Genomic DNA, 16,268 nt, shown 5'->3' with positions numbered 1-16,268 from the left:
ATATATATTCAAATCCCTCGTTGCATGCATGACAGTAAATATATGTGCTCATAAAACATCCAATAATATGTCAGAATATCGTGGCAGGCCTCGTGACTAGCTTTGGTTCAATACTTCAATTCAACCCAGGAGACCACTTTCAAGCTCTTGCAAGACATATAGTTTCTTTATTAATTAATTTCTCATTTTAACAACTTATTTAATTTGGTTATTTGTTTTTAATTTTCTTTTGAGTTTCCCTAGTTCTGCTTGTAGCCAGGGAGCTGTAATATTTTATGTAGTATAGTGTTGGAACCCTAGCTTTGACTTGGTTTGAACTCTCTATAAAACCTACACCATGTTTTCCAAGTTTCCTCCCTTTCTATTCTTGAAAAACAAGCATATACTCAAGAGAATAAGAATCAAAAGATGGTGTACAAAAGGTTTTTAGTCATAGTACTAGAGCTGCTGTATGTGATGAATGCTATATGGGGCTCTTCTGCTCATGATCATCAAGGTATATAATTATTTATTTCTTCCCTTCTATTAGTCCTGATGAAAAATAAGATTTATTTGATCTTGATTTGAATTCATTTTGTAGATTGGGAAATGAACAAATATGAGCTACTGGGGCCAGAAGAAATTGATGTGCCTGCTCATAAGGTAAACTTGTAACTCTCAAGTCTCTTGCGATGGTCTAATTAAACTCAGCAAAATATTCTCCACTCTCTACATGTATACATTTAAGCTGCTTAACCTGAGCATTTCATGTACAGGAACTTAATGGTTTCAGCAGCACTGCTAGCACAAGGAAGACAGCTTTTGGAGGAAGGAAAATGGCAGTTCAGAAAGTGACAAGGAGAGAAATTGAGAAAGAGCAAGGCCTTCATGGAGGAGCTCCAGTAGATGATTCAGGTGCAAACTACTCTAATGTCAAATGTGACTTTCAAGTAAAGGGAGATTTAAATGTAAGGTGTAAACTTAGAGCCAAAAGGAACTCTCCTAAAATGATCAAAGGGCCTGGTTTTGTAGCTTTCGGTGATGATTATAGAGCACCTAAACAACACCCTCCGAAGCATAACTGAGAAAAGCACTGAAACCCTTTTAGTTAGATCCCCTTTTCTGCAATTCTCGGCTTGTAGGTATCCTAGTTAGCAAACATGTGTGGTGCCATGTATAATTTTGAAGCTTCAAGGAATTTAATGCAATTAATTCTTAATTAGGGTTCTTGTGTTTTAGTTACAGTATAGCAGTTCATTGATTAATTTCTTACTTATATCCATGTGATCAGACTACATATATTTGCTTAAAGCTTCAGTTCCAAATCTTGAGAAGTGGCTTGGGCTAAAATATGTTGAATATTTTCTTCATGCTATCTCTGACTGCAGGTAACGAGAAGAATGCTTTAGACAAGTCTCTTGGGGTATCAAACGATCAATTGAATAATAATAAGGTCTCCCTCCCAACGTACCTTTCTCTCTTTAACATAAACTCGTGCTATAAATTTAATGTATGCTCTATCAACTCAACAATAACTTTTTTTGTTTTTGCACAGCAGAAGGATATGAACAATTTGGAGAGAAAGACATTGTCCGCCAGATTGGGAACTCCAAGGACGGAGACAATCAATCTCCCAAAGTCCGACCCCGAGCTCTCTCAGGATTCCAAAGCATTGCCAACCAAAACCAGCTGGGAAAGTCGACCTTCAAGGGTTGACATGGATCAGGAACCTCAAGGCAGTAGTACTCTTCCAAAAGGTGAAATGCAAAGGCTTCTTGATGCAACTAAAGAAATTGTGAACCTAATGCACAAAGATTACAGCGGACATGCTAGGCCTGGCCGCAAGCCACCAATTAACAATAAAGTGCCCATTCACTGAGCACAACTGAAACCCTAGATAGATTACTTTTCAATCACAATTTTGTCCCCAACAGGAAGTGAAGTCCCTTAACCCAATATAGGATAGAACTTCTTTGGTTTTGCTTTAATGGCCATAACACTGAAATTTTGTTTGTTTAATCTTCTAACAAGAAACTGAGCTGTAGAAACATAAAAGTTATGTACATTATAAGCGTATTTCATAAGCCTTTTCTTCGTTAATTTAATTTGGACTAGTTTTCTGATATATATATAAAGTGTAATCACAAAAGTTGCTTGAGTTGTGGTAGCCTTAAAGTGGCTTCTATACTCGCATTACCTGTGATTGTATCTTATGATATCAAAAGCAGGTTGCAGATGTTCTAGTAATAATGTCTTTAGAATTACCGATGTCTATATCAGTACACTTTATTTTTCCATCTCGATCGTTTTCCTCTTTATCTCTGAGATCTAACTCAACTTATATGTTAGATTATTTGTACGAAATCTCTCATCTAAGTGAAAATTGTAGAATCCCAGACATAAACATTTCTCTGGTTCATCCTTATAGAATATTAAAAAAAATAAGTCTACTCTTATTCAAAAAAACACTCTTAAAACGTCAATACGACCTATATATATCTCCTCATCTGTAGGAATTTGTACAAGCTTCATGGTTCGACTAGCATCTAATCCTGTTTTCTTCCACAGAGCACCTTATCATCATATGTTTTCCCCATGAATTTAATATTCCCTCGAGGATGCACTCATGTTCATATAGAAGTCTTGCGTCTTTCTCTTACTTTCCATGGTAGGAAAAGTCATACGACTTTCTCTTACCTTCCATGATAAAAAAGGACTTCCTACTGTTACAAGAAAGGCAATACATGACTCTCACTTTGTTAAATACTACAAGCATGTTTGGCCACCCTCCAAACAACCCTCAGGAACAATGTCTCTAACACTATATCCTAATTCTTGCACCCCTCTAGCAAATCCCAATCATGTTTGGGGCTTTAAAAGATCAAGTCCAAATCATTGGTGCTCTTATGAACTCCAATGCATACTCAGCCACTCTTCATGCTTAGCTAGCTTGCTTATCTTGTCTAGAATCATGCCTTGGACTTATAAACTCCTTTTCCAATTAAAAACTCTCTCTTGTTGACCGTTGAAATAGGAAAAACTTCGACTTGTACCTTCGTTCCTCAGTAATTGTCTCGAGACAAGCTTATTCAGCTCCTTCTAGACTCTTGGGTGACAAACTATGAACAATGCCATTCTAATGTTAAGCCCATATAAAATTCCAACCTAATTTTCATCACTAAAAAGGATAGATCATTCTAGATGTCTTTCTTTAAAGAGTCTAGAGCATCCACATCATCAAATATCTTAGTTGATTATTGATGATGACTTTTGTCCACTCCCTATTCCTATTCAACATTTTTTATCGGATGGAATTCTTGTTTACAAGGCACAATCTGAAGATGGGCATAAATTATTTGATCTTGACTATGCTTGCTCTGTTTATATTGCTTATACTAAAGATTCTAATTGCTCTTCTAATAAAAGAAAAAAGAAGAGTTTGTAGCAATCCTCAAAGAAAGATTTGAAAATGAAGACCCTGAAGTTAAACTACTTGGTGAACATTCAAGAAGAATCTGATTATTATGTTCTTTAATAAAATAATAAAAAAAGGTCAATAACTTTCATTCTCCTTGCAAGGCAAGAGTACATGAATGACCATCTTCTCCTCCTCCACAACTACAATAACGTTACATGTATCAAGACTACGAGGAATAATTTCCTCGTCTAGTCTATAATTCTACAAAATAAAAAACTAAGCATGCTTAGAAAGCAAAAGGTTCTGTCACACAGAATCCTGATGGATCTCAAGAACTTTCTCAACCACCTATAGAAGCACTTCTCAACTGACAATCTAAGAATGCCTTGACATAGAACAAAATGCTTTGCAATCAAACAGAAAGGATAGAAGACCAGCTTCAGAAAACTCTTCCTATCATGGATCAAACAATTATGTAGATCTTTGAAAAAAAATCAACATTTACATGTATCAATCTTATAAAGACTCATAAAAGAATCCACACTAAGAAACCTATAACTCGAACACCATAACAAACTCAAAACATAAACCCATCATTTCCTCTTTAAGATAATAAACAAAAAACAATAGTTGAAATCCAAACCATCGACAACTCTAACCCCATCTCAGCTTTTCTAAAGCAATCTGATATCATCCATCAACCTATTGAACCAATTCTCCAAATATCAACCTCTGACACTTCATTCTCTTTAGAAAGCATTACTTATGATGACAGTTATTCGACTTCAAAAAACTTTGTTGAATTTTTTTATCGCTGAACCTCCCCCTTCTCAACCGTATCCTTATACTTCGCAGCAAATCATTACTTCAGCGGTTGATGAGGAAATTAATATGGAAGAATTTGCCTTCAAATCTGATGATGTTAATGCCAATTTTCACTAAAAATCCTCTCTAGAACCTAGAAAAGGATTTACTTTGGATGAAATTCCTATCTAGAAATGGCGAGATATATTCCATGTTTCTTTGGTTGGCAGTCACATGGAACGAATTAGGAGATCCATTAGTAGAGATTTATACTAGACTCAATGCCAGGTTTGAAGGTTGCCTTCCTTAATATGTTTTTTTTTTAATATTTTTTTTTAATTTAATTTTTTAGAATTTAATTTTATATTAACTTTGATCCTTATTTTTATAATTGTTATTTATTTTTTTCTTATATTTTTTAATTAAATTTTTTTATTTATCAAATTTGAACCTTATTTTTTTATTGTTACTTATTTTATTTTAAATAATTTATAAAATAATAATTATTGTTATTTTAATTTTTTTTTATCTTTCAATTTTTTTATTTGTTAGATTTGATCTCTATTATTTTGATTATTATTTATTTTATTTGAGATAATTTATGAAATTATATTATTTTTTCAATTTCATTCTCATTCAACCTTTTAATTTATAAGATTTGTTCCTCATTATTTTAATAAACTTGAAAAAAATAAAATATTAATAAGTTATTTTCCAGCTCATTTTTCATGACATAACAAAATACTGGAAAGTGTTTGTTAACTTATTTTTCATTACACTACCAAACATCAAAAAATAATTCACTTTCTCAAAATTCACTTTTCTAGAATTTATTTTCCAAAAAAAAAATTAATTTTCAGCAAATAAATGAGACCTAAATGTCTAACTAGTCTCTATCATGCTTTGACAGCTATTTCAAACGACCCTCAAATGACTTGAAGGCTTAAGCAATCAAATAAGTTTTCTATAACAATTTTATCATCTCAAGCTTGATAATGCCTATAAAAAAGCAAATCTCCATATTTGATATAAAAAACATAGCTTTTAAGACTACAACAAAGGACACAAAAACAAACGAATGTTTAAGTAAAATAAATTCAAAAACAAAAAATGTGACATTATTAAAAAAAAAGAAGTTCAAATTGTGTGTTGCATATACGCATGCGGTATGGCGAGATGTTGGGAACATGGAGTCACCACCTAATATTTTGGCCGAGGGTCACTAAGAAACCCAAATTGATTGTTTTTATTTGAAATTTCAGGGTAAATGACTAGTTGTGGTTAAAAAAGATATTAACACCCCTAACGTATTTTATCTGAGATAAACTACATTGTGTGGTCTATATATAGTTTAAAGGTGTTGATGAATTCATAATTGATGGTCCGTCAATGGCTTAGAAAAAAGAATTACACTCAAGAATAAATCTGGCATTCTGAATTTATAATGGGCTCATATACCTAGATAAAATTTTATAAGAAGAATCCATGTAAGTATCCGTATAAGGTTTACTTATTCTAGAAGGCAAAATCATTTTGTACTAATCGTATATTGTGATGAAAAATACTTCCAATTAAAATGAATGAATATTCAAAAAATTCTTAAAATTTTCTAGTCAACTTTTGATATTTAAATATCAACTTACTTTTAGGTATAATATTTATACTAGAATGGTGGCCATTAAAACTTAAGGTTATTGAAAGAATTGGCCAAATCCTTAAGGAATTTTACATACTTGTTATAAATTTCAAAAAAATATACAAAGAATACAAAAACATTTCTAAAACAATTTTAATTTCTTTTCTCTTTTTTATAAATAAAATACAATTTTTTCATAAGGATGAGGTTGTATGTAACAAGCATAAATTTATTAGTATTTTTATTTTTTTTACTCATTTTTCCTTAAAACCAAAACGATTAAAATGGGTTTAAGGGGTGTTTGTCAAACATGCTTTTAATCCAAAGAAAGCTTTTCGTAAAAATATTGCTAGTCAAATAAGATCTTGTGTTTTGACCTGATTTTAACATAACCGAGTTAACTTGAAACTTTTGGTTCAACCATAAACCAAACCAAAGTCCATTAGTTTAACATGAAAAATAAAGAACACCGAAGAACATTCAACATGAACTCAGCAACATAGATTTCAAATTAGATCACATACAGACAAACCAAAGATATATATATGTTGAAAATCATGTAATGATAAATAATCTAAAATGCATGCAATTTGATTATCACTAAAAAATTATGATTTTGACAAAATGAACTTTGATTCAAAACTGAAAACCTATGATGAAAACTTACTAAAAATATGTTATTGATATAAATAAACCATACATTATTGATTAATAAAGTTGCTCAAAGGATTCTTTAAAAAGAATTGGATCAAAACTAGTTCAAATTATAGAGATAAAGCAATGTTCTTTTCGAAAACATAAATAATACTTCCTAGCCACCTAGAAATAACCTTGAAAAACAATATTCCTCCAAGTCTCCAAATCTAGAATTGTTTACTTTTAAAACATGTTTTCTTCGTTATAACAAATTACATAACCATAACTAAACATGTTTGAATAACAAAAACTAACAAATAATATCGAAACATCAAAATTATCTAAGAGGATCTAAATTTCAAAATAACCAACTTAAAACAACCTAAAAAACATCAAATTTTGATTCAAAACATGAACCAATACATTAATTATGATGAGATAATAATATTTATTAAAATTCATGAACTATGAAACTTCATGAATATTTATTAAAAAAACATTCATCGTAATTAAAAAAATATTCATGAATTATGAGTGATTAATGTTTTGGTTCCATAGTCATGTAAATAACTGTCTTGGATAAGGAAAATGTGATTTTAGAAATTTCTTGAGTTCTTTATTTCCTTAATTGTTGGTTTTTCTAAAAGATGTTATTCTATCATTCTTTGTGCTCTAGATTTTAAAAATTTATCTTTATAAAAAGATATTAAGTGATGTCATTGAAATCATGTGAAGTTTATTGGACAAAGTTCTTTTACAAGTGAAGAGTAATAAAATCTTAAGGATAAATAATTTATTTTTGATAACAACGACAAATCTTATATTGGTTATATGCTAAATACTTCAACAAGTAAATATCTTTTATTGAGTTTTTTAAGTATATTTTCAATATATACTTATAATGTATTTTAGGAATTAGTAATAAGTAAAAAAACAGAAAAACCGATTAAACTGAAAAAACTATAAAAAATAAAAAGAACAAACTGTAAATAAAAAACCAATTAGAATATTTTAAAAAACCAACTGATTCAGTTCGATTTTAGTTTCATAAGCCTGAAACCAAAAAACCAAACCAAATTGGAATTAATAACCTAGCCAAACTGAAAAAAAAAACTATCTAAACCGAAACAACTATGCCAATTGGTTAGGTTTTGATTTTTTCTCTAAAATAACTAAATAAAAACTGGTTAGTTTGAACTGATTTTGGTTTATTTTTTAAAATTTGATATGGTTATTTATTCAGGTAAAAATCGAACCGAAAATGACCACCTCTACTAGGAATTCATTCATTCTCTTAAATATAATTTTATCTACGATTAGCATGCATGTTAGGATTATATTTCTATTTTTTATATAAGTTTATATATTTACTTAATAAACATGCTAGATTTTTGTTATGATTGTCTTGCTTACCATGATCTTGTATAATTACATGATTATAAATTAAACATATATACTCACACATGTCTAATTATTTATAAAAACTTTGACAACACTAATACCCACTAACTTGTAAGGAAAAAAAATCTAGATATTCCCCACCGTCCAAATCACACACAAATAAAGACTGTAAATAGTGTGTGTTAAAATGACTAAATTCAACGAAAGATGTTGAAATCCATTAAGAAAAAGAGAATCTAAAAATGCAAAACACCTTTCTTTTCTCACATTTTTCTCAAGGAAAAATGGTAAAACACACAAACACGAGTACCATTCTTAGAATATTCAAATTGTTTATCCCTAGCAATGCTTCAACTGTCTTGCTATTATTAAACTATACCTACTGCCCTCACCTCCATAAAAAGAACCTAAGGGAATTTGAATTAACTACAGAAGTTGAAGTCAAGTTGGATTTGTATCAGTGTTCACTATTCAGGACTAATTAATTAGTCCAATCCATTTTTTTTCAAAATAAGAAATTATAATCAATTGACCATTGCATTTAGGATACAAACAAAACCTAACCCAATTCATGATAACCTCAAACATCAAACATATTGGGGCTGGGAAGGTTTGGATCGGATTATTTATGTTCGACTTATTTCGATATCTAATTATAGCAACAACCAGTGGGGTTTTTTTATTATTATTAAAAAAAAAGTAGCAGTACTTGCTGATCGATCTCGTCCATCATTTATAGCTAGGCCTTACATTTGCACGAGTTCCTTCAGAGTAGGAGAGCAAACCGATCTATCATTGATACAATGGCTTGCGAAGACTGAATATACAGATTCAGTGAGGTGATAACCATCAAAAAAGTAGTGTTGGTCAGGATTAGGGCACGGTTTTAGCTTAGGAATGCAAGCAGAGGTCCCATTGGCCCAGGTTTTGCAACATGGGTTGCTTGTGTCAAGTAAGCCTGTAAAGAAAAGGTCACCAAGGAAAATTAACAACAGAAAAAACAATTTAGTGAGCCATAGAAATTAAATGGTGAAAAAAGAGAGGGCAAGTACCATATTTAGAAGGATTCATAATTGCATCGTAGCCTAGCCAATAAGCATGACCTCGAGCAAAAATAGAGTTGGGGAGAGTGGATGTCAAGTTCTGAAGCATTCCAAGAAGATTATCGTTGAAGTATGATACAAGCTCGTTTACCTCTTCAGCACATTTTCCGTTATGTGTAATTTTCCTCGTCATTGATGGGATGCAACCAATGGGACCAATCTCATACATCACAACTTTCCTGGCTCCTAGATTATATAGCCTCTGTTGAGTGTGCACCACGTAAAGAGTACTGATTAACAATTAGTAGTGAAATCTATGATCTTAACACCGATTGGAAATTCAGAGTAATTGAGAGAGAGAGAGAGAGAGAGACCTGAAAATGCAGTGAAAGTTTATCCAAAAGGAGATGAGCAAATTCTTGAGGAGTATAACGCTTGCTTGTGTCAGATAAGTAGTTACTCATGTAGTCATTACTGCCAATGCAAACTACAAATATAGACTTGGACAAGTATTCCATCAGCTCGTTTGGACCTTCGAAGTGGTTTGGTAAGCTTGACTTAACTGTACGCTGAAATAAATCGATCTGGTCATCCAAACTCAAGCACTTCCCCTGAGAATTGGCACCAGTCAGAACGTATAATTGATAATGAGTTCATATATAGTAAGTTGTACCCTTTTCCTTTCTTTTCTATCCTAAAATAAAATATAAGCAGTTTTCCCATTTACACCAAACTCCATACTAGACTTTCTTAAGACCAAGTGATGAGGTGAACACCTATTGAATATTAACCAATCAGCCAACCAAAATTGAATTTGAACACTGATTACATATGCCATTATGCTTGTGATATGAGAAATCTTATGTAGCATGTGTTGCTATATATCTTAAAATGGAAGTAATTAATGTGATTGTGATGCTAAGTTACAAGCAAATGATATATTAGCAATCTTAGCATCACGGGTGGTGCTATATATATATATATATATATGCAATCGCTATATCTCTTGGTTCCTAACTCAGAGAGGGATATGGATAGATATTATTTTCGACCATAGAAAAAGGTTAGCAAAATTCAGCCAATTGAAAGACGCTGGCACAAAAGTCATATAGCTCGAAGGCTATATTATCATTAACCTCTTATGCCAGAAAAAAATTCACGAGCATGAGTGATGATAGAAGAAAATTGAGTTGAACCCACCTCGCAGGCTCTCTCATGCACTGGCTGAATTTACCTTTTGAGAGATCCAATAATTTGTCATTAATTATTTTTTGAAAGTTCAAGGGAAAATAATTATCCATATATATCGTCAATTTTAACAAAAACAACTTAGAAATAAATAGATCAGGTGAGTTCGTGTCTTACCAAAGACTGTCCAGTTTCAGGAAGAATGCCACAAGATGCCGAAGCATAATTCAAACCAGTTACTGGTGTAGATGTTCGGATGCTTATACGCGGCGGAGGATATGGCAGCCCGAGAAATTCAGCTACAACACGAGTTTTAACATATTTGGATATACACATGTCAGCGACTAAGAAAAGGAAAGTACGTATTTTTTATGGAGCATATAGATGCAGAGATGTTCTTGTCAAAATGTGCAACGTAAAATTTTTTACCATACCTATAAAATCTGGGACCAATCTACCGTTAGTGAATCTTCCTGTATCTCCTTTGGAAAAATCAACACCATAAGGCTTGAAATTAGCCTTGGAAACGGTGGGCAAGAGATTGTTATTGCCGCTATCGAACAGCGAATCGCCGAATACGTACAGTGCTGGTGCAAGTGGTGCACCGCACGCTAAAGAAATGAGAAGATGGAGCACAGAAAAGATAATTAGTGTACTCATCACTGTTTCTCGTTGCAGAACTAGAGGGAAATCTGAAAAAAATACTACTGTGTGTTTACAAGGTGCTCAAAAACCCTTTAAGCTACGGGAAAGTATCGTGTTCTGATCGAGGAACTCTTTTGGGATCTCCCAAAATAGGCATGGAAACTAGCTAGAGGGATGTAGTGACACGAACAAGGAACTGGTATTATAATGGTGAGTTATAAGCTTATTAAATAGGCACGGAAACAAATTTATTTAATTTTGACCAGAATCGATTGAAAACAGAATATATATTGCGTTCCCATGTTTCAGCAACCCATGTGTCACTGGTCTTTTTGAACAAACTCAAGTTAGAGTCCATTGTTGTCGGCTGCAAAAAGGGGAAAAAGTCTATTGTTATGATGCATACCATGACTGCTTTGGCTTTCCATCTTACCCACTTTCTGTTATTCGTGCGCTCTGAGAAGCAGCATTCAATGTCGCTTTTTTAACGTCATTTGGTTTCTCACCATAAAGCTGACCATCAACGTCAATGGATAAAGTTAAAACTATTGATCAAAGAATTTAATTTTTTAAGTTGAAACCTTGTATTTAGAATTAGAGATGCTGATGGATATCTACTAATAAGAGCTTTGCTATATTCATATCTATATTAAATTATATATTCAAAGTGTATGCATTACTTACGGGTATGGAAACGGGAGTAGCTCATTACTTTATGGTGGAATTGCCACAACATGAGTGTTCTTCTTAGTAAGAATCATTGCCGTAGGATGATGGCCAAAGGATTTGAAAGGCATTATGACATTAAAATTTTCAAGATTTAGCCGAGGCTTAATTAAGATCTCACAACTCTTTATATTTGGTTTGGCATTACTACCACGCATGAAATAAAAAAAAAGAAAAAAAAAAGAATCATGATGATATACCAAGCAGGTTGTGGCTCAGTGGTGTAGGCACAACTTTCTTTTTTTTGAACTTCAATTCGAGTCCTAGTAAGAGTGGGGCTGGAAAGTTGTTTTCTTTGTGTCTCTACTGAGTTCTCTCTGTGTGGTACACCTGTCACCTCCACGGTGCCTTACCTGTTCAGTGGGCTTGCAAGATGTTTAGTGGGCAGTGGGATTAGTCGTAATGTGCGCAAGCTGGCCCGGACACCCACGTTAATAATAATAAAAAAAAGAATCATGATGATATGCATTGAGGGTCTAGCTCTGTGGTCCGCTACAAGGCTTACTTTGCGACTGACCCGAGTTCGATCCTCTTTGTGCACCTGCCTACCATCCCCGTGGTGCCTTACCTGTCTACTGGGCTTGCAGGATGTCCAGTTGGGCCGTGGGATTAGTCGAGGTGCGCACAAGCTGGCTCGGACACCCACGTTAATAAAAAAAAAAACAAAAAACAAAAAAAAAAAAACAAAAAAAGGAATCATAATGATATTACAGAGAAACATCTTTATCAGAATATTTTTGCTTTTCATGTTGGGCAATTATCAATAATTTTTTTGTGAGCTTTCATAAATCTATTTCGTGTAGTTTGGCAAGGAAATTTTGAAACATGGGTAGACAACCCTTTGCATATAAGATATATTTCTCATACAATTTGGGATCCTGATTTTGGTCATTTGGTTGTGGAAGCTTTTACTCGAGAGGGTGTTCTTCACCTAGTGAATATTATTTATTCAGGTGTTTATTAATGGTTTAAATAAATCTCATTCATAGAATAAAAAAATCAAGAGCCTCAGGCCAACTAGAAACATTGACTCAAAAACAAATTCATTAGGGGCTCCATTATATAATTAAAACCTAACCATTAATTAAAAAATAAAAAATAATATTCTAAATCATATAACTCTAATAAAATATACGATTAACCAATATTTATCATATTTAAAATAGAGTCGGAAGAAATGATTCGATTCTCTTATTTTTCTTTCTCTAACCAAGACATCCATGAATTGTGTTCCTAATTCATATAAATAAAAATGGTCTAATGAGAGCAATAATTTCTAGGAATATTTTATTTTTGAACAAAAAAACTTTTTTTTTAAGTAATGTTCGATCAATTATGTGTTAATTAATATTCGATTAATTGGTGTGAAGTTATCAACAAAAAACATTATCTAAGTCACTTCCTCTTTTTTTTGGTCCAAGTTATGGGTGTATATATCATTTAATATAAACTAATGAACTAATAACAACTATATACATATATAATGTTAAATTGCAATATGGATATATTATATTGAATTAAAAAAATATAAAAATGTTTTATATATATACATGTGTGTAGTACTATGTATATATTTTAAGTTGAATTTGGATTATTTCATAATAATATTTATATTTTATTCATTATCTATCAATTAAATTTTTTAAAGATTTATGCTCAACATGAAAAAAATACTATCCCGGAAAAAAAATCATTCATAATTCAAATTGATTGGGATAGATATATATTATTTTTTAGATTTATAATTCTTTCATTTTACCAATGAAATTTCAATGAATTAAATTTATAAGAATTCTTGAATTCTAGATTTTTAATTCTAGATTTTTAAAGGGAAAAGCATTTTGATCTTTTTTTTAGCTTATTTTATTTAAAAAAATCTAAAAGATTTGATGTTTTTCTTGTAGCTTCCTTCACAAAGTATATTATTTAATGGAATAATGCTCTTTTATCAATCCTTTAGTTTTTTTTATTTTTTTCTTCAATTTAGTTCTTTAACATTGTATTTAATAGGATTGGGTCTTCATAATTTTTTTCTTATTATTTTTTTATAAAATTATCATAGTCTCGACAAAAATATCTTACCATTAGGTGACTATCAATTTTGTAAAAATCTATTTGATTTGATTATTTACATGACATTGAAAAGTTAACCGACCAAAATTAAAGAAGGCAAAAAAAGACACCCTTAGCTTTTTTACTAAATTCTACTTTGGGTTTTTTCAAATTTTCTATGTGATCTTTTTAAATTAAAGATAAAACGTTTTCCAAGATTTTATTTTGTATTCATCTTGGTCCTTAGCTTAAGATAGTATAGAGAGTCGTTGGAAAATAGTGAAAGGAAGAGAAAGTTATTGATTTGATAAAATTCTAGCCATGAAAAATATTTTGGTGTCAACTAGCTAGTTTTGATAAGAAGTTTCATTCAAGTGTTTTTCAACAGCCATCTAACCTTAAAAATTAGATTAGAGTTAGAAAGATTTTTAAAATCTAGTTGATTTTTTATTTTTTGAGTGATTTTAGAATATTTTGGGATTAAGAATGAGTTTACGAAGGATCTTATTATATTATTGTGGTATTTGTATTTGAAAACAAGTTCAAAAATAAATTTTTTGTTTTAAAATAAGATTATAACAATTTTTTTATAATATTAGCATTTTTTTTATAAAAGCCAAATATTATTTAAAAAAAATTATTTGGTTGCTTTTTTAATATCATATATTTTATTATCATATAATTAAATAAAAACTATTTTATAAAAATATTGTTATTAAGCCAATATTTATGTTTATAATTGAGTTGTGAGTTATTGATAAAAAAAATATTATCATTTCATTATTTTTTTAAAAAACTTACTTTTTATGTATTAAATTTTGAATTTATAATCAAAACTTTACTTGTCAATAAAAAATTTGGTATGAGTCACATAGAATTATTCTGTCAAAATTTCTTTGATTTTGTATAATTAACTTATTATAATACATCCTATTGATAATATAGAAAATGAATCTACCATCTTATAATGGATAGAGTTCAAAATTAAGGAGAATTTATTTTCGTTAAATGTATCGATAAATATAAGGGTAAGCTCTCTCCTTTCTTGCCGCGTGAGAAAGCCAGAGCTTTTGCTTGAGTTTTTGTAGTTGGAATCCTTGATTTTAAGTGGGTGGCGGGGTACGTGTCAAAGTCATTGAATTTGTGCAAAGCCCAAAAGTCTCACGACCACACGCAACACAACTTCGCCAGCTTCTAGATGTCTCCGGTAGTGTCTGTTACTGTGCTGTCTTTGAAAAACAAAACAAATAAAAAAATATAAATTTATAATTGTCTTCGGCAATTTCTGAGTTGTCGTCGAAAATATAAGACCTTTTTTTATCATAAAAATATTTATTTTTTATTTGAAATTAATTTGTTAATATTATTTTATTATTTTGATATGTTGGTATTAAAAATAAATTTTTAAAAATAAAAATATTATTTTAATATATTTTAAATAAAACATATTTTAAAAAACAATTAAATATTTCAATTAACATTTGAAAACACTACCAAAAATATATGTATTTGGAATTATGGTAGCTATTTAAAATAATTTTTATTTAAGAATATATTAAAATAAAATAAAAATAAATTAATTTTTATATTAATATATCAATGTGAAACTATAAAAAATAAAATTTAAAAAACAGGGTGAAAACACACCCTTACCACCGAAGTTGTGTTCCATGTGGTCGGGAGCCTGAGCTGTGCACAAACTCATTGACTTTGACGCATACCCCGCCACCCACGTCAAATCAAGACTCCAGCTATGAAAACTCGAGCAGAAGCTCCGGCCTTCTCACGCGGCAGAAAAAGAAGAGAGCTGACCCTTGTTTTTATCTATACATTTAACGAAATAAATTCTCCTTAATTTTGAAATGGATCCATTCCTCTTTCTTGGGGCAGCCCGGTTTCTTTTAAACCTTTTTTTTTACTAATATATCTTCATTCCTTTTTAAATAACAAGACTAATTTTGTTTGGAATTCATAATTATTTTTTCTAATAAATATATTTTTAAAAAATTAATTTTTTTATTTTCACTTTTATAAATATATAACAATATTTTAACCACTAAACTAACTATGTTAATTATTGGGTTAGACCTGATTTGTCTATAATGAATAAGATTGGTCCAAATTATTAAAGAAATTACTAAAAAATAATTGTTTTTTTAATTATATATAAAAAGATATCACATATATAAAAGTATATAAGATTTTTTTATTATTAAAATAACATAGTTATTTCTTTTTTTTTCTATTTTAATTCTCTGCATTCACTTGATAAGATTTATAAAGATTATGAAATATCATTTTAGTTTTGTTAATTAAAACAGCACTGAAATAATTAATTCAAAAATAAAAAAATAAATTCTTACAAATAAATTTTTCTTTTCAATCTACATTTTGTTAAAATAAACCATGAAAACATGGAACCGAGAATGTTTTAATTAAGTCAATAAAAAACCTTAAGTATAGTAATTTTTTTCCATGTAATTAGCTACAAGATTTTCTTTTTTAAAAATAAAAAAATTAGAAACCATTTCTTTTTTAAAAAATCTCGTTTTGTCATGATTAATATAATAATTGTATGAGTAATTTATTTTTACAATTAGGGATTTATGCCGCCGCCTCCTCCTCTAAAACAATCCTAGTTTATTCGACAACAACTTTTCATTTTTCTTATTCATGGCTTTAGTGTGTGTGTGTCTATATATATATATATATATATATATATATATATATTTTTTGTAGG

The 16,268-nt window shown here is 30.4% G+C and overlaps 2 protein-coding genes across 2 annotated transcripts; one reads left to right on the top strand and one right to left on the bottom strand.

The window, feature by feature from the left end:
* The first annotated feature begins 378 nt into the window (after positions 1-378).
* On the top strand, positions 379-2,048 carry LOC105123288 (uncharacterized). The gene is made up of 5 exons (XM_011022809.1): positions 379-496; positions 581-642; positions 756-894; positions 1,368-1,432; positions 1,538-2,048. Exons 1-5 carry the CDS (start codon positions 409-411, stop codon positions 1,856-1,858), a joined length of 675 nt encoding a protein of 224 aa, XP_011021111.1. The 5' UTR covers positions 379-408; the 3' UTR covers positions 1,859-2,048.
* A 6,366-nt stretch (positions 2,049-8,414) lies between these two features.
* On the bottom strand, positions 8,415-10,993 carry LOC105123287 (GDSL esterase/lipase 7). Its single transcript, XM_011022807.1, has 5 exons — positions 10,540-10,993; positions 10,283-10,404; positions 9,292-9,528; positions 8,927-9,179; positions 8,415-8,832 (listed from the first exon to the last, which is right to left on the bottom strand). The coding sequence occupies exons 1-5, from the start codon at positions 10,763-10,765 to the stop codon at positions 8,621-8,623; spliced, it is 1,050 nt and encodes a 349-aa protein (XP_011021109.1). The 5' UTR covers positions 10,766-10,993; the 3' UTR covers positions 8,415-8,620.
* Positions 10,994-16,268: the final 5,275 nt, after the last annotated feature.

Source organism: Populus euphratica, unplaced genomic scaffold (assembly GCF_000495115.2).
Source record: "Populus euphratica unplaced genomic scaffold, PopEup_1.0 scaffold10.1, whole genome shotgun sequence".
Lineage (NCBI taxonomy): Eukaryota > Viridiplantae > Streptophyta > Magnoliopsida > Malpighiales > Salicaceae > Populus > Populus euphratica.
This window is presented reverse-complemented; position numbering and strand designations above follow the sequence as displayed.